Source organism: Parus major, chromosome 6 (assembly GCF_001522545.3).
Source record: "Parus major isolate Abel chromosome 6, Parus_major1.1, whole genome shotgun sequence".
Taxonomy (NCBI): domain Eukaryota; kingdom Metazoa; phylum Chordata; class Aves; order Passeriformes; family Paridae; genus Parus; species Parus major.
This window is the reverse complement of record NC_031775.1, coordinates 24,746,882-24,769,610: the sequence shown is the minus strand read 5'-3', so window position 1 is coordinate 24,769,610 and position 22,729 is coordinate 24,746,882. Positions and strand designations below refer to the sequence as shown.

At 42.0% G+C, this 22,729-nt stretch overlaps 2 protein-coding genes across 8 annotated transcripts; one reads left to right on the top strand and one right to left on the bottom strand.

Annotated features, from left to right (window-relative positions):
* The first annotated feature begins 57 nt into the window (after nucleotides 1-57).
* BBIP1 (BBSome interacting protein 1) lies at nucleotides 58-8,416 on the top strand. Of its 3 annotated transcripts, none has more exons than XM_015632837.3 (3): nucleotides 58-188; nucleotides 264-477; nucleotides 8,027-8,416. In XM_015632837.3, the coding sequence occupies exons 1-2, from the start codon at nucleotides 143-145 to the stop codon at nucleotides 437-439; spliced, it is 222 nt and encodes a 73-aa protein (XP_015488323.2). In that variant the 5' UTR covers nucleotides 58-142; the 3' UTR covers nucleotides 440-477; nucleotides 8,027-8,416. The 3 variants fall into 3 exon arrangements, with proteins under 3 accessions (XP_015488323.2, XP_015488322.2, XP_015488321.2); XM_015632836.3 differs by lacking the exon at nucleotides 8,027-8,416 and adding an exon at nucleotides 2,672-3,992; XM_015632835.3 differs by lacking the exon at nucleotides 8,027-8,416 and having other exon boundaries at nucleotides 264-1,082.
* PDCD4 (programmed cell death 4) lies at nucleotides 1,085-19,714 on the bottom strand. Of its 5 annotated transcripts, none has more exons than XM_015632830.1 (13): nucleotides 16,886-17,133; nucleotides 15,833-15,980; nucleotides 14,577-14,673; nucleotides 10,964-11,260; nucleotides 10,335-10,429; nucleotides 8,591-8,704; nucleotides 8,072-8,293; nucleotides 7,712-7,809; nucleotides 6,079-6,193; nucleotides 5,086-5,193; nucleotides 3,921-4,031; nucleotides 3,040-3,179; nucleotides 1,085-1,838 (listed from the first exon to the last, which is right to left on the bottom strand). In XM_015632830.1, exons 3-13 carry the CDS (start codon nucleotides 14,614-14,616, stop codon nucleotides 1,778-1,780), a joined length of 1,401 nt encoding a protein of 466 aa, XP_015488316.1. In that variant the 5' UTR covers nucleotides 14,617-14,673; nucleotides 15,833-15,980; nucleotides 16,886-17,133; the 3' UTR covers nucleotides 1,085-1,777. The 5 variants fall into 5 exon arrangements, with proteins under 5 accessions (XP_015488316.1, XP_015488317.1, XP_015488318.1 ...); XM_015632831.3 differs by lacking the exon at nucleotides 16,886-17,133 and adding an exon at nucleotides 19,600-19,714 and having other exon boundaries at nucleotides 1,248-1,838; XM_015632832.2 differs by lacking the exon at nucleotides 16,886-17,133 and adding an exon at nucleotides 19,661-19,701 and having other exon boundaries at nucleotides 1,248-1,838.
* Nucleotides 19,715-22,729: the final 3,015 nt, after the last annotated feature.

The window sequence follows — 22,729 nt, the reverse complement described above, 5'->3', positions numbered from 1 at the left end:
GCATTGGGGCAGCCGAAGCCCCGTTAGGCCTACCACTCCCAGCATGCACTGGGGGCACGAACGGGGTGCGTGGGCGTGGCGCCGCGCAGTGCAAGCTGGGAGCTGTAGTTGTCCCCGGCGGCGGTGCCGTGCCGGAGCCGCCATGCCGGAGGGGACGGGAGCGCTCCGGGAGGTGCTGCCCAAGCAAGGTACCGGCGGCGAGCACCACCCGGCCCTGCCCGCCCAGCCCGCAGTTCGCTCACGGCCCTTTTCTCCCTTTGCAGGGCAGCTGTCGATGGAGGACACGCCCGCCATGGTGCTGTGCAAGCCCAAGATCCTGCCCCTCAAGTCGGTGTCGCTGGAGAAGCTGGAGAAGCTGCAGAAGGCGGCGCTGGAGGCGGCCCAGCCGCCCGAGTCGGCCCCGCCGCCGTCTGCGGGGACCGCGCCGCCCCGGCAGTAGCGCGGGAGGGTCGTGCCCGGCCGCACCCGCGATCGGAGGTACCGCTGTGTAACGGGATTAAAGCGTGGCCTGAACGCAGGCGGTGGTGCCGGGCTGGGCGGGGAGGCCGCGCGTCGGGCGCTGTTGGTGTAGGAGTTGCGCTGGTCGCTGCCCAGGCCATGTTCTAAACGCGTCTTTAGAGGTACCAGAACCCCTCGGAAAGGGGAGGCGAGTTCCACAATCCCCTGCTCCAAGCCGGGCTCACCAGACCCGCTCGAGAAGTGCAGCGCTTGGATTCCAGGGCACAGTGTGTTCCCGGCCCTGGATGGGTATTCCCAACATTTCAGAGATCTTGACATGAAACTGAAAAACAAAGGAGAGGCTCCACCGTGCTTCTGTAAGCGAGTCTTCCTTAGACCCGGTCTTGTTCTTGAGCAAGGGCTTGGAGAAGCTCTGCTACAAAGACACATTCCCACTATCTGTGCCAGCCTGGACGCTCCTACGCAAGGCAGTTGTGTTTTCCAAAACAGATCTGCTAAACACTTACTTACCGTGAGCTTAATTATCCTGTGCTCTCCTCCCAATTGCAATACCAAAGGGTGGCGTTAGATGTACTGCGTAATTTATTCTGCTTAAAATAAATAAAAAGGAGGCAGAAACAAGAGCTTCACAAAAAATATTTTTAATATGTTTTACCAGAACTTTTCACTTTTCCAGTTACATAGAAAAAAAGACAAGTTTGGTACATGGGGGCTGAAACCAACCAGTGTTCTCTCTCCCCTGAAACAGATGAATTCGTCTCGTGACCCAACTGTATTTTCTTGGGCTCTTTAAAACAAAGAAACTGCTAATTTTTTTTTAAACTCCCAAAGCACAGTATTTCTTTAGCAGCAATGGAAATGGGATCACAGCAGCTTAACTTGACCCTTCTATAATAAAGCTTTGTATAAACCAGTGATTTTATGATGACAGCACTGTCCTGGAAAGAGCAAGCGGCAGTCAGACATCGATGCACACATGGAATGATTAGGTCATAAACATGGCACATACAAAGATAGCTTATTTCAAGGCACCACCACAGCATAGTGGCCAGTTGTTCTACTATATGCCCAAAGAAAGAACACTTCTTCCTGAAATTTACAAAACTATTAAAAAAAAAAAAGAAAAGAAAACAATTTGTACCCAAAACATGTGCTCTTAAAAAAATACGAACTGTGCTAAGCAACTCCTAAATTTGGTATGTCCTAGATGTGTATACATATATACATACACACACCAGAGGAGCATGCGTGTTGTATATATTGATAGCGAGCTATGTTCCCTTTCAGCTTGTAAGGCTTCAGGAGGCAGTTCTCACATTCAGTAGCTTTCTAGCTTCAGACGACCTCCATCTCCTTCACTCACAAAACGCTTCCTGCCCCTGTAACAAAGTAGAAAGTATCTTTTCAGTAATTTAGAGTAGCAGTGCTTGTTTTTTCTCGCTGAGAAGAATCTTCTCTCTGGTACTGGAAGTCAAATATAAAGTGTGAGTTCAGCTGGGTTAGCAGTGATCACATTGTCACCTCAGCTGCTTAAAAATGCTAGTTTGGAAACCTAGGAATGGTGGGTTTCTACTTAAAGTACACAAACCAAAAATGCGTCTCGGCACGTAACTGGTAACCAAAGTATAATCAAGCTTTTGATGCAGTGATGACTCTCAACCCTCCCACACACCCAAACCTACACAACATTTGATACCAACACACACAGTTTTAAGTGTAAAGTCCACAAATGGAGGTTGGTCTTGATAAAGATGCTAACATCCCAAGATCCAAATTTATCACAAGCTGTTGAGATGGTTTAAGAACTCTAGCAAAACATCCAAAATAGAAAAGACCGGTCAAATAAATAGTATTCCAAATGCATAAAACTGAGTAATAGTTTTAACATCCTATTTAAAAATTTACATATATTCCCCAGAGGAAATGAAACTTATTAACTGTTTTGTGACCAGTAAGGAGGTAACAGCATACTGATTAGGTATAGTTCACACAGCATTATTTATGCTATGAGTAACCAAGCCATAACAAACCAAAAGCATTATATGAATCACAGGACAGATATGAGGAATGGGGTGTGCAGCGTTTATCCCATATTAGTGTCCTGTTCCTTTTTATATAAATATTAGGACTGGCTGTCTCATCTTAGAGCTCTACTCAGGCTGTTTGATATGTTTAAACCACTTTTAAAGGATTTTTTTTTCCATTTCCCCAGTATAGCTTACAGTTTTCCACTGTTACCTACATGGACCATTGTGACACCTGGATCTTCCAGACTGGTGCTGCACTGATTTCTACCAAGCAGATCGGGAAACCAGAAGAGAGGCAGCCTTTGTCCTCTGGGGAGCACTGAGGGGTGCTGCCTGGGATTCACAGGAGGCTGCCTTTCCCCAAGTATTTATCCCAGCCTCAAGGTTTCACATCAGTGCAGATTCTTAATACACGTTTTACCAGTCCAACTGTTTGTCCATCCTCCAGTTTCTACTTCCAGTCAGTACCACTTTGGTCCCAAGATGCTGTTTTCTGTAAGCATTGACAGGAATGAAGAGTAGTGCCTTTTCCTATCTACAATGAAACAAGTACCTTGAAGGGCAGAGGTCTCTCAGTGGTTTGGAGATGATGCCAGCCTGAAAGCATTCCTCTACAAAGCGCTCGAGCACAGAATAGGAGTGTGGCACATCCAGGTTAATGTCTGGGATTTCACAGTAAACCCGTTCATAGCCCTGCAGTGTAAGGATTCAAATAATCATCAGGTTATTCTATGATTTTATTACAATATTTTCAAATATCCTTTTGCATTCCAGAGGATTTATTTTTTTATATGGTTTCACAAACCTGAAGCATTGCAGCTATTTGTCAGAAGAGAAATAATACCAGCCCATACCATGGCATTATACAAATATCTATCTACATAAAAAACACAACCTGAACTTTAAACTTCTTCAGATGTCAGAAATACAGACAGTATGAAATCTGTATGTTAGCCTGCCTGTCACTACATGGGTAGTAATATGGGAAGAAAAATTAGTAAGTCTTCCATGTACGTGAACAAAATGTGGCCACAAATGACCAACAGAAGTTTATGCAGCAAGGGAGAGACTGGAGACAACCAGAGATGACTTCATCACTTCCCACCAGCAACATAGCTGGGTCAATTTTTATTTAAGTGTTGGTGTGGTCCCCAGTCGGCCCTGGGACAGAATTGCTGTCCTATATTCATCCTGAGAAGTCAAGTCAGATGATTCCAGCTGTGCAAAATACTGGTTTCTATACTGCTCTACTTGACATTGTAATTAGTAGGCCTATATTGTACTACTTCAGTTACAAAGAACTACCAGATAAAAAGACAAAAGATGAAGCAACATTGCAGCATTTTAGATAATTAGTTTTAACAATTTACCTGCATAAAGGCAGCTGGAAATTTCAGAAGACCTTATGCAAAGTCCTCTAAATGCCATACTTACTCTTTTCATTTGGTCCACAGTAATGACAGATGACTTCCACAGAGTTTTCAATAAATCCAGTATCATTTTAAAGGTCTTTTCTCCAGTTGACTCCAAAACCAGTACAATGGCCTAAAACAAATCATACAAGTGTGTGACTAAAATTAAAACACTGGCTCAGGTACAAGGTGTGTAACCACATGAGGTACAGAAAGGAGTGAATGCTTTGTTATGAATTTTCTGGGGAAAACCCATTTGCTACATGCACTCACAATTTCAGTTTAATATTATTATTAAAAAAGAAAAACTGTTGAAGAGTTCTTTGGATAAGATAAAAGGTATGAAAAACCAGAAAGACTAGACAGAGTGAAAAGCATTGCCTTTCTGTCTCTGGTTTCAGCACTACATGGCTATATCCACATGGCTGCTGCAGTACAGATGGCAATTAATTAATTTCATGAAATTAATTTTGTATCCTGGGGTTTTAATTTTGTATCCATGGGAGTTTCTTATCTGTGATTTTAGAAGGACTCAGAAATTTAAAATCTACAATACTGCACAATCCCCATCAACTGAAATAATTTTGTAGTTCTATTGTGAAGGAATTTTCTATAACAAGTCAATTTACTGAAAAGGAAATTTTGTAGATTGTGGGTGTTCAGCTTTATTGGTAAACAACCATTTCTCTATTTGACTACAAATGAGAACAGTCTCCCATATAGACTGGGTCTGAAATATGTAAGCTTTTATAAATGTGCTGGGTGAAACAATCCTGCCCTGAAAAAGGAAGCTCTATAACTTAACAAAAACAGGTAACACCCATTAGAATACCCAGATATCTGAAACTAGAAAGAAATAAACACAAAAACATGCATGGGAGGGGTTTTTTTTGTTGCTATTCCTCAGCAGAAAATAAACTGAGATCTTATTTTCAGGAACTTAAAAAAAATCTGAATTCAACTATTTAATCCACAAAAATTACTTCTGGATCTTCCCAGAATCAGCAGCAGCTGACTTGTTGCACAGTGCACACACAAATGAGCACACAAACCATTAACTTTACATGAAACAATTTAGTTACCCAAGTAACAGAACAAGTAACCTAAGCTTCCGGTGCCAGTTATATAATTTGCATGCCCACGTCAAAATACCAACAATTATTAAAGGGACTCTGGTTTCTCCTTACTTCATATACAAGTTCATGGTGAAAATGGGGTACTTCCAGTTCTTGAAGGCAGCGTTCTGCTTCCAATACATCTCCAGAAAGCAAATACTCTTTCAGCAACATATCAATCTATTGAATTTTAAAACAAAAACCCAATACTAATTAGATACAAAATTTAAAAGCTGTCAACTGTTTTGATGATAGACTATCAACCCAGCACCAAGTTAGTTCCTCAAACTTGCTGCCAATGCTTTTATAAATGTATTTAAACTCAGGCATTAATTAAATGGAGATGTTATCAGTAACCCGAAACACAGTGCAAGCCAAATGCCTATCTACAGTGTTGATACAGAAGCACCAAAACCATTGTTTTATAAGATGTGCATCACCATAAAAGGTGCATATGTGTGTAATTAAGTTTATCCTCTCCCTTGAATACCTTCTCCTGTCATCTGTTACACTACCAACCTAGAAATTATAACATGACCTTTTCCTTTTGACCTGCTTACTTTATAGCATGAATCTCTAAACATTCCTGTTTTTTCCTCTCTCTTTTTTCAGCTATTACTGTGCTTTTGATCAACAATGCCAAAAAAATAATAGTTCATCTAGTTTAGCCAGTTTCATCTTGGCTTTTAATTACTTCACCACTTTATATTGTGATGTCTTAAAAAGCTGAATACTTGCAAGTTTTGCTTAAAGCAAAAAGAAACATATACTTGCAATACAGAATGTTGTACTAGCATTCTCTCACCGGTGACAAATACTACAAAATCAATGAAATTATCTACATCGGTTCTACTACTTCATCTAAATAAATTACAAAAAAATATTTTAAAAAATTATAAAAAATAAAATAAAATATAAAAAAAAAAGGAAATCCAAACAACAAAACAAAACCAACACTCATGACATAAGACATAATTTTAGTTCGGGATACATGTCTCTCTTCCCTCTACCCCAAAGTAAGCTTAGACCAAGAGCCAACTGGAGACTGGGGAGTTGTGTCATTACCTCTTTGACCAGGTGTTTCACAGACTGCTGGCCCCCTCCTGCCCCCCAGACGCTGTCGATGCGCTTCCCTCCCTTGCTCATGCTCAGCAGCACCGTCGCTCGGTCCAGTGCAGCTCTAAAGGCAAAGTCAGTACTTAAAACCTGATTACAGAACTTCATTAAATGCATCTGCAACTTCCCCCATGGCCAGTTCTCCTCAGACAAAGCTACCAGATCTTTGGGAAGACATCAGGTTATCAACTCCACAGGGATCATCCGGATCAAAAAACCAGCAAATAAGCTCCCCATGTTATCTTTCTGTCACCCTTACACTCCTGCTCATACCAAGAACTGGTAACAATCCTGTGATAGCAGTAGATTAAATCACCAATGCAGAACCTGAAACATCCTCAAAAAAAACAGCTGAATACTTTCTTATGGAGAAACAGATTGTAATGCAGACTCCTCCAAGAATGCAGCTTGGCAGGTGGATCTCAAACAAAAAAGGCCTGAGTTGTTGCCACACTCAAGAACAGTTTTTTACTGAAATACAGTTTTCCGTTTGGGTCTGAAGAATTATGAAACCTTTAGAATTTAAACCAAAGAAAACACTTCAGAAGGTAAATAAGTAGTTGGAAAAATAGCACAAGCTAGGGATGCCTGCCAGTTTATTGAAAAAAATAATAAAAAGGGAAGTAAGATGAAAAAAATAAAGAAGTCTGGGATACAGTGTGTACCATCCGTGTAAAGGAGGAACAGTTCTCCCAGTCCTCATGCTGGGGGCAAGCCAATAACAATAACTCTATTCACCAAGATTTAATGAGCAGGAAAGACTGGCCAAGAAATAACAAAGGCAGCAAAGCATCCCAGATGTGCAGAATGCAAGCTACAATCCTTCACATCACAGGACACATTTATATAAGTGACAGACAATTTTCTCAATTTGAGCCCCCAAAGTAGGCAGCTAAGAACTGCTCTTCCTTCTGAAAGTGCACAACTATAATCACTGAAAATGCAACTTCTGGAAGAAACAGGAGTTCAGCACCTCCATATCAAGCTTGAAACATACACTTACAGGGGTAAGAAAAATAAAACATGACTCATTATTAAAACATCCCTCTTTGTCAGAGATTGCTCCTTCAGACTTCTCACACTGACATGGAAAACAATTGTACTTCTTGACAAATAGAGCATTACAGAGAAAGTCTCGGAAATCACTGCACAAGCTTCAAACCTTTGTAAGGCAAAACAGTTAATCCCTTGTGTATTTCACAACATATTTACAGCAGCTGTCCTGATGCTATATTTACCCATTAATCACATTAAAGCTTTTTCTGAGACAAACCCTTCTATAAGCACTTCTTTCAGTTCATTTTTCACTCTCAAACATAAGCTGGACAACAAACCTGACAAACTGAACTCAAATGTATTAATACATTTTTCAGTATTTCTCCTCTGACTTGAGTCATTTTGGATGTTGTTGGTTTTGCTGCAGATTTTGTCGTTTTTGTTTTTTCTCCATTTCAAATTAAAAAAAAAATAAATAAAGGAAGTTAAAGAACTGCATGATTTATTCTGAAGCTGTAAATTCCTGATCCTCATCTTTGAGATTTGGAATAGAAACCTGTCTCTATACAGAAAGCAAGGAAATTACCGAGCTTGGACACAATCCACAGTGCCTTTGTAGCCATCTATGTAGGTACTGCTTAGGATCCCATCTCCAACAGCTCTAGCAATGAATTGGCCCACCAACTGCAACAAAACAGAAGCATTTTTAATTAAATGCTGAATTTCAAAGAAGTTCTAACTAGATAATTATAATGTGCTTGTTTTTCAGATTTTATTTAAATGAGCTGTTTCAAAGTGAAAACACAGCCTGGGTAATTGAGAGAGGATTACAGACAGCAAGAAAATCAATAGATATTTTTCAAAACACAGAGTCTATTTCAGTTTATTTGATCTCTTTCAGCCACAGAAAGCTTTTGACTACTGGCATGAAGATTTACAAATATACCTGCGGTGCCCTGGGAGAATCCAACACCAATTCAGGTAGTTCTTTGAGCAGTCTATCAAAGGATTTTTCCACGTCAGTTTTGCTTACTACTGTCCCACAGAGGTCGGAGATAAGCTTAGATGTCATTTCCCTGTGACTAGCCTTCCCCTCTAATGCCAAGGAAACAGCCAGCACTGGCACACTGTATTTCATTTCACCAAGGTTTAAATTCTTCAGCATCTCCTAGATAAGATTTGAAAAACAAGACATTGATATTTCATCATTTTTATTATTTAAATGTAAAAATAGACCTCAAATAAATATTTATGTGCTTATACAATTACATATATACTTCTGCTCATGTAATTAACTGCTTGGGTATTCTTATAGTATATTTCTTGCCAACTTCTCTGTAAACTTATTCATAGCTGGCAATTGCATTACCTGTATGCTTTTACCCCTAAAACGAAGAAGTAAAAAGGCACATACTGAAACATATAATAAACATAATACCAAAACATTATAATAAAAATAACATACCGAAACTTCATTAGTATCTCCATGTTCAAAATACTCCTGGATGATTGGTGTTAAAGTTTTTTCAAATGCTCTCTCATCAAGGGGTAAAACTACTGTTTCATAGACACAGTTCTCCTGTTTTAAAAGATAACAAAAGCAGATACCCTTACTATCTTTTCTTGCACCTTATGCAGCACTAATAGCATCAAAATAGTGGGGGTTTAATCCTTAATGCTTTGTTCTTGGTAGTCAATATTCTGCCAAAAAACATTGGACTCTGTCTCTACTGTTAAAGTGTGGACAATACCAGGCTAATTGTCATACTTCTTCATATTTTGAATTTACTATTAGCCAAATTCAACTGAAGGGCTGGATTTACTGTTAAACAATGGTGAACACACCAAACTCTGTTCCTAGGATTCAACTGGTACCACAGGAGCAGAGCTCAAGTGCCTCCATACTGAAGGGAGAGAGCAACAGAAGCTCCTGCCACAGCCCAGCAGATTTGGCTGTGCCACAGCAATTTCCCCTGCAAGTGGCACTCCCATCCCTGGCAGGAACACTGCCTTGTTCCCTCTGCCTTCGTGACTCTGTGACCAGACAGGTGGTGCCATGCACAGATCACAGAAAAGGCATTTTCAGAATATTTGTGAGCAAAGGCATTTTTTCCTGAGGGGGAAAAAAGAGGCAACTGCCTCAAGTATCACCTATGCTGCAGAATTCCAGCAGCACCAGCTCCCTGCTCTAATTCAGTTTCCTACTTTGCACCTACAGAAGCAACATTCAGAGCAATACTACAGAGCTGAACAAAGACATCTGATCAAAGACATTTTTCAGCCAATGTTTGATGGAAACAAACTTTTCATGATGAAGTAGTATAGTAGAAATCAAAAAAAACCTATCTTTCCATCATACCTAAATTAGACATAATGCTCATTCTTCATTAAACTTTGTTCTATGCACTTGTCAGCTCCATGTTTAATGGCTATTTCTGTTAATGTAAAGTGTCAAATTTTAGGGCAAACTGATCCTGGGAGAAGGTTTTGATATTCTCACATACCATTCTTCCAGCAGCTATGGCTACAGCAAACAGCCTCTACTCAACGGACACCACCATTGTTCTGCTTATGTCATACAAAATGTACTTATGGTCAGTCTTGCAATTATATTAATCTCAGAGACTTTAGCAATCTGTGCTTGTAATCACCATTTCCCTTTCAATGATAGAAAGCCCCTGTGCGCAGTAAGCTTTGCTTTCTTTCCCCTTCCCCCATATGGCTGTAAGATACAATCTTCCATAACGCATTCTAAATGTATGTCAACAAAATATCCAAGCTATCAACTTCATTAAGTGTTTACACCAACCAGACAAGACACTGGGTGGGCTGGGAAGACAAAAATCTATAAAGGATACTTGTCCCCACTAAACTCCCAACTTGAGCAAGTCTGCGTTGCATTTTTAACACTGTCTGTGTGTAATATGGAACAGTAGTGCAACATCCACCTCCATGGGAACCAGCAGTGGAGAACACCTGGGAAAAGGATGCTGCTTACTCAGGCACAGAAAGAGGGCTTGGGGATAAGATTTGTGAGTATTACATTGTGACTTCTACACCAGATGACTTTTTACTAGCCAATAATCTATTCTTGAGCAAAAAAATGAGCACTTCAGTGTAACCAGGCTCACATTCATGTTCACTCACAAGGCCACTGAAATTGATAAAAGAAAATATAAACCAACACTGCAAAGAAACTATTTGCATACCTGGTCATCATCATAATTAGGATCCTTAATATCTACTTCTTCAACATCATACACTTGGCCTGGTGTTCCCCAAACTCCTTTGCCACCTGCTCCACCTGGCAAAATACAGGACAGTAAGTAAGGACCGCCAGCTCAAAAACAACACCTCTGATTTCAACACATTCTTTCACTTAAAAGTGATCTATCACTGCTTGTGCCCATCTCCTGACTAACAATACATGCTGAAGAGGATGTGTTTGTCTGACAAGTTCCCACTTCCTCAGCCACTTTTCATCACTTTCCAGTAAGACACCAGAAGTAGTATGAGCTGCACAAGAATTACTGGAAGTTGAAACTGTACTTTTGAATACAACAATGATTTAAATTTGCATTAGTAACAGTCCCATGAAGCACCAACAGTTCAGATTTGTGTATTAAGCCTGCTAAGAAAATGTACTTCCCTCAAAGACAGATGTTGATTGATCACAGACATATTAGATTTGCTGCCACCTACTAAATAACATAAAGGGCCAAATACCTGCACAGAGACTGTGGTTTATGAAAACTATTTCCAGCAGAAAAAAAATGTTTCTTGCTTTGATCAAATCTTTATCTTCCTCATTCCACTCTTTTCACTAAGCTACACCAACCTTTCTTTGGTAGACCTCTTCCCTTTCCAGACCGGGATCGCCTGTCCAGGAGTTTCCCCTTTGGGCTTGTTGGTACAACTCCAATCTTCAGTGTCTCTCCATTCTCACTAACAGAGTCTCCTCTCCCAGAATCTCTAGAAGAGTTTTTCCTCAACCGTCTCTTTGCTTTAGCATTTATTTTGGCTTCAGTAATTGAAGTTGCAGGAATCCAATTTCCATTGATTTCAGTTTTTCGTTCCTCAGACCCACCATTTTCTTCATCACCAGAAAATGGAGCATCATTTAGATTCTCAAGTTCTTAGAAAGAAGACAGAAAAAAAACCCACTTTTAGTTTTAAACAGTTTCATGTTAGAATACTAAAACACATTGCATTTAGAAAGGATTATAACATCATATAGAACTCTTGCTTTCAACAGTGTTAAGGCAAAAATGTTGTTTTTAAGATATGTCTACATATTGCAGTAATAAGGAGTTCCTTATTGCCCTGCACAAAATATCCACAGTCTAAACAGATCAGATGTCAAGAGTTGGAAAGCAAATTAATAAAACCATACATAAATACATAAACCACAGAAAACCCCACCCATGTTAAACAAAAACTCTCCGAACTCCTAAGTGCAATAGATCTAAGTGCCTCGTTCTCACTCCACCCACTCTTCTCTTGATTTAGAAACAAATGAAACTGCCAATACAGTAAATTCTGTAGGAGCTCACCAATGTTACAAGACTCGTCACCAAAGTAAAATTAACTCCCTAAATCATCGACTAACATTCCCCTTATTCAATTCAAGGAATTTCAAACACAGCTCACTAGCATGCAACACTTTAGGCATAGAAAAATATAAAAACATCACTACTTTTATTTTATGTTTTTAAAGTTACAGGGAGAAAATTGCTGTTCAATACAAAGCTTGGAGAGCTTGGTAATGAAAACTCCTAGAATACAAAATCCTTTGAATCAGTGGGATCTCTCTTCTCTATGGTTTGTCCCTCATTGTAGCTTCTGTCAAGACTGCTTCTAAGCACAACACAAACAAATAAAATAGGTTTGTTTTGTACCCAACAAAAAACTCTCTCACAACTTAAGGATCTGTAAAGAGCACCAAGAAGTACAATAACTTCACTCTCTGAGGAAGCTAATGCACACTTAATGTTTAGGTCTAAAGTCTTATTTCAGAGTTTAGTTGTCCCCCATTTGCACTGTGTGGTTCAGCAGAATGTGTTATTTAGAGCATTATAAATAAAAGCTTTCACAAGCTATTCTTCCTCTTCTTAACTAATCAAGTATAAAAAAAAAAAAAAAAAAAAAGAATAAGCACCTGAGAACCTATTTACATTCCAGTGAGTACCCTGGGAATCCTTGCAAATTAAAAGACACACACAGACAGAGAACACCCTCAGCTCTCTATTACACAGCTCTGTTTCTTCAGAACTGAGTCCTAAAGACACAACCCACAGCCCCACCAGCAGTAGGGCAATAAGAGGGCACTCAGAAGAAGCTGCTTTTTCAAAACTGCTTTACAGAAAAGCTCACTGCTATAAACCTGGAATATGAAGAGTATTCAAAATTTACATTTGAACTTAGCTAAAGTATTAATTCACCCTTCCAATACCTTCTCCTCAGCAACATGCATTTGGCAATATTTCTCAGAATTATGTTTTTTTTCTCTTCAAAACAAGTTAATGAAAAATTGTTTTTAAAGCAAAGTGGACTAATAAAATATTGCCAGTCTCTCAAGTATTTACCCATATCAAAGCATATCATTAAACTGAGCCAACTTTGATGGAACTGCCTACTTTGTGATCAAAGAAATAACATTTAGATACTGGTGTTCACAGATGTGAATGCTACAGCTGAGCAATAATGCAGCCATTCCAGGCTAAGCTTCATCTTTCCACTCATTACTCCCACAAAAGCATTCCTTTTACGCTTGCAGCAAGCTAAAAAAGAAAAGCATGCATCACATCCAGGAAAAGATTTCTCACAAGCAGCTTTCTCTGTTTGTCTAACATTTTAATAAAACAATGAGAGATTTACATAAAGCTAACAGAGGGGAAAAAAAGAGCAAACCCAAACAGGTTTCCTTCCTCTCATTCCCCAGGAGACCCCATCAGCAACAACCAGCTCCTCTCAGTCAAATGCACTCAAATTCTTCTTCATGCTCAGTCTCCCATGAATTTCTCCACTTTAGACCTGAGACCTGGCTGTCCAGAAACTCCATTCTTCAATGACCAGTTTCTTCTTTCTCAGTTTCCAAAGAAAATGTCCAACAATTAACACAAGTCAGTCCTGACTCTGGCAGCTAAGGATTAAAGGTGAGGCTACAGTCCAATCTCCTTACACAATCCATATCTCAGGTTCAAGACTAATGGAAATCCTCCACAGGAAACATCTAACCCGTAAGAATTAATATTTCTCACTGCACTACTACACTGTTTTTTATAGAACACTGTCACTTCCAGCTGCAATCTTTCTCCATAATATGGTAACCAAGTGGCCCTCCACTATTAGTTACCTAGTTAGGATTGAAAAAACAGACTGAATAAATATAATATTTTCCAAAAACTTATAAAATAATAAGAACCTATAAAATGGTGAAGATCTTCCTTCCAGCTTCTTATTTTCACATCATATAACATATACATATATAGGCAGTAACAGTCTTCAATCAATTTTAATACTTTGCTTACTATATATTAAGAAGTTATCCAAATTTATCTCATTACCCTGCCATTAAGCATAGCAGGTTCACATAAAATCTGTGCTTTTATGGGCTACCTTCATTAACAAAGCCTTCTATCAATTTAAGCTGTCCAAACTCTGTCAACCTAGCTCTCCTTCAGCTTTCCACCTATTATCCAAATATAAGTCTAAAATGTTGAGAACCAAAGTGTCTTCTGCATTAACCTGATTCTGCTTAAACATAAGAAATCATATGGAGTATATTGCCACATCAACTTCATTACCCACCATCTTAAAACATGTACATGTTATTCTGAAAAACACTTTAAATCTCTGTGATATGAAAGAGTTGGTGCAGACCATCATAACTTTTGGAAGATAAAGAAAACAACATGAATCTATGTTACCCTTACTAAGCATCATAAAATAAATGTGTGATATGGACAAAACATTTCCATTTCATGGCAGTCTCTAACATACACTTCCTAAATTTTTCTCATGCCAGCCCACTCCCAGTCAAGCCCTTCAAACATTCATTTCCCCTAATTCTAAGGTAAATTGTTGCATAAAAACAGAATTTGTACCTCTTAAACACACCTACACACTTCACTTCTAAGTTTACTCTTTTCTTCACACCAGCACTACTTGAACCCAGATGACAAGAAGACAAGTGCAACTACTATGCAGTAACTTACAGAAATGCTAACTTCATTATTTTAATACATTTTAAATAAATAAACATAATAGAGCTGGATTCTATTATATGTAATTGAAAGAACTATTCTTTAAGATTTTGATTTTTTTTAAACCAGTATTGTTAAAAAATTATCAGGTGATGCATTTTTTCTACAGAGAACACTTCTGGTCAGCTAAACAATTTTAAGTAAAAAAAAAAACAAAACAACAAAACAACTGAATATATTACTTACCTGTTGGGGTAATATAAATGTGTTCCTTTTCTATTTCCATAGCTGCTTAACAGAGCTGACTGTGAAATGTAAAGTCTTAACGTTTTCCCTCCAAGGCCTAAACAGAAACAGAAAAGCTTAGAGAACAAAAAACACTAGACTAAAGTAAAATGCAAAGATTTCACTCAAAAAATATAAAAATGGGGGGGCTTAAGCTATAATTGATTATTAGTAACAGCTGAAAATTTCCTGGGAAGGTAAATGGTGTAGCAAGAGAGAAGCACCACCTTCTAACACATCTAAGCCTGGATACCTTAGAAGCTGTCAGTTCTGTTGCTTATAAAGGGGACAAAAGCCGTTATTTTAAGGCTAAAAGCCCCATGTACACAGCTTTTTTTAGCTGATAAAAGCCACCTCTATCTACCTAGACTGTCCTGTTCTGCCACCTGGTTATCTGTATGAGTGTACAATGTAGCAATGTTTTAATTGCGTCCACGAGAGAAACGTTCTTCATGTGAATGATGCTGATAAAATGGTACCAATTTATCGAGTTCAGCCCAGCCCTTAGAAAACAAGCTAATTTTTGATCCTCCCTTCAAGGACATATGCTTTTATTGTATGTGTACATATAGCTATCAAGCTTTCACATCTGTGCTTCTGCACTCTTCAAACACTCCTTGCAACCACCATTCAATCTGCAAGGGATAAAGTTCTCATTTAAACACATCTCTTTTTCTGCTCTTCTTTCTCCCCCTTCCTAGTAACTGCTATTCTCCAAACCATGTCACTGTGAACAGGATGGCATCATCCATCTTTCCTTTAGGTACACAAAAAATAAATCAGTCCCAGAATTCCCTCGTACACTTTTTCACCTGCAAGATTTTTCATAAATTCCTTCATAGGCCTGGGAATATTATTTGGATTTGTGTCTGTCCCATAAGAATTCATCAGCCCTTTTTTCCCATCTCATCCTTTGTTGCCCTGAAAACTGTTCACCGTTTCCTGAGTGCCAAGATTTCAACACCAAACAACTGCATTCCCTGCCCCTTCTCTTCCCTGCTTTTCCCCTTTCATGCCCACTTGCCTGCCACAGACCCATTAACGGTAAATGATTCATCACAGACCGTTGGCTATAAAGAAACTGGTTTGGGGCACAGCATTCAGCTGTCATGGTCTTGTATTTCCTAATGCCAAACCACACAGTTCCCAGCCTTCTGCAGTAAAAGTCTTCTCTGTCTTACACATTTTTTTTTAAATAAACATTTTTCATGAGTTACCTCAAGCAATCATTCAGGAGTTGTCAAGTGTTCCCAGTCACTGTTGGTTGAGATATTTTTCTGTGTGGGTCTCAGTCTAATCTGCACAAACTACCTTGTAAGAATAGTTTTATCCTTCCTAGTGGAATGTTCCATCAGTTGTCCACCTCTTGGGAAAAGACAAAAAAAGGACAAAACCAGTGTGAAATAATTATCACAGTTTTCATCATTTGTAATCAAGTTCTAAATTTTGAGTGGAGAAATGCTCTTCCTGTACAGGACCCTAGTTGAAATCCTCTGCCTGGGGCAACACAATAAATAACAACCCAACTTCCAGGTGATGTCATTCTGAGATTCAATACTCTACTTTGTTTTTATCCAAGCCTTCCAAGTCCCACTGTCATACTGATCAGGAGACAGGTGATATGCTCTCATTTTAGCAATACACCTTCTTACTAACTCAAACCAGCAGATTGCTGGAGCTTCAGGATGCTGGGATTTATCACTGTATCCAAAACCCATCATTTTCTGATTCGCAGACTAACATCAGACAGCACTACTGATAAAACCATGGAACATAATTCACAAAACTGCCTTAAAAACATCAGAATCCATGTTGGAAGAGATAATGCAGGAACAAAATGGACAGAAGCCACTTTAGGCAGAACATAAACGCCATGGAAATTTTAAAGATGAATCAGTGCTACAAGCAGTACTTTATAAAGTAGTTCCTAAGACAAGGGTATTTTTCTAAGTCACTGAAATCCAACAATAATACATGCTCGGTGCCCACTACCATTTCTTGCACTTCATCTAAACAGGCAATTCTACCTCAGCAGGCACATTAACCTTTAGAAACAGCACACGCAGCAGGACAAAGCGTCCAAAAGTTATCAAGACCTCCCGTAGGTACAAAGCATCCCTAAGTAACTTCCACATAGCATACACTTTTTTCCCCTTCTCCCTAACTTCAGGCGAACACCCCCCATCACCGAAGCTTTGGAGACCTGCCAACACCAGCTGCTGTTCTGCAGCCCCACACACAAAAGCCACGTTAAGATTCGGTACTCCTACCAAACCCGTGCCGCTGGCCGGGACCAACGGCGGCGCAGCGCCGGCGCTGAGGAGCGGGCGGGACTGACGGCTCAGGCCGCGGGACCGAGGGCTACAGGCCGCTGGGAGCGGGGCCGAGGGCTCAGGCCGCCGGGGCCGGGCTGGCGCACAGGCACGGGCCTGGCAGTGGCTGCCGCGGCCCGGGAGCGCCAGCAGCTCCCGGGATGCGCCCGCACCACCGCCGCTCCCTCAGGGCCGCCGGGCCCCGGCCGAGACCCCCCTCAGCCGCCGCCGCGCGCGCTCCCGCTGCCGGCCGTGCGCGCGCCCCCGCCACCCGGCCCGGCCCCGCCCCCGCGCGCGCGCCCGCCCCCTGCCTGGCTGTGTTTTCTGCCCCAGCGACACGGCCACCCGCGGCGCGGCCATTGGCTGGCTGCCGCCCGCCCCGCAGCCAATCGGCGGGCGGGGGTGGACGGGGCTCGGAGCGCGTTCGGCTGGGAGGGAAGGCCGGGGAGGGCGAGACCATCGCGGGTGGATCGGAGGGGCGGGGAGCGGGAAGGAGCCATTGGTGCGGGGAGGGGAGCGGGGTGCAGAGGCGCACCTGACCAGCGCCCTCCATTTCCCTGTGAGACACAGCCCGTAGCGCCCACACCGGGATAACATCGCCTGAACCCTTCCGTGGAGGGGGGAGGTGTGCAGCGGCAGCCCTCGGGATGTGGGAGAACGACTCCTCACATCCCGCCCGGGGTGCTGGGTGTTAGCCCCGGGGCAGCCGCGGAAACGCGGTAGCTGTGCCTGGCTCCTCCTCCACGTGCTGTCCTACTTCTTTTTAATTAAAAGTCTATTTTTTCCCCCTTTTCTGAAGCAAAGCCGTCAGAAAAAAATATTGCCTCTCTTCTGTGTGTTTCTCTATGCTAGCAAGGGGAGTTCAGGCCTTTGGCTGCCCCCCCTCCACAGCAGCCCTTCCCTCAGCGTGGGGACAGGGCTTGGGCAGGGCTGGGAAGCGCCGCAGCTGGCCCGCAGTTGGCAGGCGGCATTCCTGCTGCTCAGCCCATCGACGGGAAGAGGTGCTGCAGACACTTTCTCCCCTGCTGAAACTCTTAACACGCTGCAGGTTTAGGATTGACAGCCGAACCGTGCGTGTCCGTCCACAGCCTTCCAAACTTTCCACCTTGCTTTAGTTTACGTTTACCCTGTTTATTCTGTACGAGCTGCCTGAGGGCACACACCTAATTAGAGATGACAGTGTCTTCTCATTGTTATGTGCCCTGCCTCAATTCAGGTCTCTCCTCAAAACTCAGCTCACCCTTTGTTTTCTCCCCCGATTTGTCACTCCAGAGAGCCCGAGCAATGAGGGAAGCAAATACAGATCCCTTCTGCTTTGGTACTCGTGCATTGAAGGATTTTCCAGCTACCAGCAAGAGAAACCTCCTCAGTTAACCAGATTACGACTTGACTCTTGTAGTATTATTGCATGTTTTTCCCGTGTTATTCTACTCCAGATTGGTATACTTCTGACTGAAATAAGAGCCAAAGTTCCCTTTTGTAAGAGCCTCTGAATTAATTTACTGGCCTGGCTCTGCATGAATCATCCAAAATAGATTAAAGATCTAAAACAACAATTATCTGTTAAAAGAATGTGCAGTATGATTGCCATGTTTTCATGTTTCTTTCCCCATCAGCCAAGTGACAGAAAGAAAACCTTTCTTGCTTATGAAGACACTAAATTTCAGACTTTTTAAAGTCAGAACAGTCCAATGTGTTCACACAAGATTTTTTTTCACATGTGACCTAGAGGCAGCTTTAAAAGATGTCGTTTCCCTATGAATCAAAAAATAATTCCTAGTTTTCTCTTTGCACCTCTGCTGACTTGTGCGTACCAAGCAAACCATCACACTGTCATCACTGAGATTTGGAAAACAAATTCTATCTGTTAACATTGTGGAATTCAGCTTTCCCTGCAAGACAGAGTGGGGCTTTAAAGAGATTTTTCAGTAAAGAAAGAGGTGACAGAGAAACTGAAACAGTAGCCAGAACCTGTACAAGAGAAGATGTCACAAAATACCGCATCATACCAATTACACCTTTTAAAGCACCACGGAAAATTGCTAGAGGATTTTCTGCTAAAGTCTAGGACTGGATCACTTCCAAGAGGCCTAAAAGCTGGCTCAGTAGTCAAAAGAAGATAAAAAACCTCCAAGCTATCCAGCACATCTCCAGACAAGAAAACTGTGTGCTTTTGCTTTCTTCTGCTGAATGTCTTTATTAGCAGCTGGGTTATCAATCACTGAAAACCTTATCTGCACATAGTTTCTGATTTCTAAAGCACTGTGACCTGAAAAAGTGCTGATGTGTGTGAAAAATAATTTGTATTCTTCCATTGTATCAACCAGCCTACTAAAAGACATCACCTTTTTCCCTTTCTAATATCAAACCTGCAATAATTAGAAACCAGCTGATCACATGCTAACCTCTGAGCTGTAGAGACCAACTCTCTCCCTCCTGCCCTCCCTCCCCCAGGCATATTAATAGCAAACATACCACTAAAATCCCCATAAAAACAAAACAGCAAAACTCCTCCTCCCATAGAAAAAAACCAAAAAAAACCCAACAAAAAAAACCCAAACCAAAAATAAAACCCCAAACTCTTTGGAGTTTCTGGTGGATTTGCAGCCCGAGGCAGCCAGTGAGGGGTGTTCAGCTGGACCCCACTGCCCGACACCTGCATCCCGGGTTACCTGTGCCGCGCCTCAGCCGCCCGGCCCCTCCTGCGCTTCCACCCCTACAGTCTCCGATCACCTGGAGCAAAATGCTTGCACGGAGGCGAGCAGGTCACTTTCTAGCAGTCTTCCTTCCTTAGAGCCTGCTGGGTTGTTTTCAAACTCTCCCCTCCCTTTCTCACATGCAGGCCAAGCCCTCCCGTAACACCCAGGGGAGGAATCCATTGGCTGGAGTTCCCCAAAACGCGTGGCCAGCCCTTCCCCCCGGCCGGTGTGTGGTGCACAATGGGCACCGCGTGTCTCCGCGCTGCCCGGGCCAGCCTGCTGCCGGCCTCTGCTTCCCTCCGAGCTCCGGCTGAGCTGTCGCTGGGGTGACTCACCAGGGCTTCCGACCTCCCGCACCAGACACAGCAGTGAAAAGCAGAGAGAAGTTGCTTTGGGTTAGAAACACCACCGAGCATTTCCCTTGCGCTCCCCAATGCGGATTTTTCAAAGTTTTACTTTCTGTTTTAAATATTTTCGATAGGCAGCATCTGTGCTCCAGACACCTCAGCAGCGCTGTTTGATTACAGTCGAGTCTGTTACTGTGTCACTTGGAATAAGAATTTCCACACATAATGCAGGCAGCAAAAATGTATCGTATCTGTTAAATCAATCTGCTCTGTTCAGTTGCCTGTCTCTTGGCCTTCTGCTTTTTTTCCCTTCAGACTACTTTTATTTTTGCATCTTCGGCTAAGGTGCCTTCATGAAATGAACTGCAAACACAGCGAACCCATTCTTCTTCATCAGGCAGAGTCAGCTCCAGGTCGAAAGGGTACTAAAACACGCCTTCACTTTTTTTAATGCTCAGTAATTAGAACTGCTTTTGAACATCGTCGTGCAGCTCCATCCGAGGGCTGGGAACGGGGCTGTGCTGCAGACCTGGGCGTGCAGCGCCTGTCGGGGCTTGGAGGTGGAGAAGGATCGCTTTGCGTTTGCCTGAGCACGGAGACAAGTGTCACCCACTGCCATGGCTTTGCATAAACGCATTCCCCAACCACTGCCTTCCCGTGTCTCTCGTGGTTTTCCAGGACTTTCCCCTCATGTTGCACAAGAAGCCTCCCCTGCTCTGGGTTCTGAGTGCACCCCCCTGGCAGCGGCAGCACCGGGTTTGCTCCGTAAAACTGTTCCAGGCATGTCTCCTCCGTGCTGCCGCTGTCATCTGTTCATTCTTGCCTTAACAAAGGGCAATCACGCATCTGAAAAGACGCTTTACTGGAAAGGGCTGAACTTGTGAAATGTGCAGAAAAATGGGAGTACCTGATTTAAGAGTTCCAGACGGTGAGTTCATTTAAAAGCTCACAAGCAGAAACACAAAATGCCACCTCTGCCTCAGAATAATTGTCACTTTTTACTGGTTTACTGTGGGAGGAAATCTTAGGGAGCCATTTATTGAAACAAGGTGTGTTATTACCTTGTAATTATTATTTGACAAGCTGAAGTCCTGGGATTAATAAATCATGTGCCTGCTTTTTGTGTGCACATAATCACATGCTCTATATTTGTATGGACAGAGGGTTACAGAAGATTTACCTTTGTGCTTAGGACTGGCAGGAACTTTTGTGCTATCAGGTCTTCTATCAAAGGCACCATGTGATATAATCCTTATCGTGGATATCCTTCCAAGTTCCATCCTCAAAGCGATTCAATATTTTGCATGCATGGCTGCAGTGGGGAGGCCATTCCAGAACCACATTGTCAAATGATTGGTAACAATCTTCTGATCAAAATGTCTGATGCCTTCTTTTGATCATTTATTCTGTACCAGCACTGGTCCTTAGCACCTTCAGCTCTGCTCTCTTCCCTTCCTGGGAGTATTTATGCAGAGAAAGCCTCATGTTCACAGTATTTGCTTTGCAAAACGAAGTGAGATAGCCTCTCCTCAAGCTCACCCCAGCCTTCAGTGCAGCCTGGACTGCACCTCTCCTGCTGCCTTCCCGGACTGCATTTCTCACTTCCTATTTCCACTGCTGACAAGTCAGTTACTTGCTGATCAAGTGTGAGCTGCCAGGGAGCTTGTAGGAAAGGCTTTGGTCATTTGTGCCTATGACCACCACTTTCTGCTATCTACCTTTCTTTGTCTAATATTTCAAGCCTCCTTTCCCCTGAGATTGCTTCATATTTTCTGTCATCAGCAAATTCACCAGTTCTCCAGTAACATTAGTGCCAAGTTCATTTACAAAAGCACTTTTCCAGATCTGCAGAGTGATGCTTAACACTCCCCTGGTAACTGCCCTCCAGCCTGACAGCCCTGCTGCTTTTACACCAAGGTCTTTAAGGGGTTTATACCTTGAGCAAAATCACCTCTCCCTTTTCTTAAGAACTTTCCATGTGTCATTGTATGAAATGTGCAATTAAGCCCAGAGAGGGGAGATTCACTCCATTTCCTTCACTAAGCAAATGGCTTGCAGCTTGCCTTACCCAACAAAGATAAACAGGTTTGACAAACCCATTTCATCTCATGCCGTTTACCACCCTCTCTTTTGCTAGCCTTTCCTTTACCGTTTTTTTCTGAATCTGTCCTTTTGCTGTTCAGCTGAAACCTTCATGCCTCTTCTTGCCCAAATCAGTTCACTTCTTCTGTACAGGTTTGCTGTGCTCCTGTCCCTGACTGAGGGACCTGTTAAAGACATCAGGCCAGTTCTTCCAGAGCTCTGGCATGTGGATTAGCCCGTTCCTCTGCCTTCAGCGCAGGAAGCTGCCGTGAGATTTGCTTCTATCCTGGCCACAAACATTTCCATACCCCCATCCTATTATCCCTCACATCTGCAGCCACATGATTAACATCCTTAGAAAAAGTTAAAGCAAAGTATGAGCTCAGGTTTTGCACATACCCAATGCATATTAACCTCTATCCCCTATAATTTCTTCTTCCTCCTGTTTTCTTCAGCCATATGCAATGAGAAAAGACTTTTCCCCATTTTTTATTAATATCCTTTAAAAGACAAAACTCTAACTCCCTTTTGATACATAGCTTTTATACCAAATCAGTTATTTTGCTTTTTAAAATGATTCCTTGTAATGACTGTTCAATCTAAGTAGCATTTCTGAGGTATAAATTCATTCAACTGCAGCATCTGTCTCCAAGCTTTTCTCCTTGCCTGGGTTT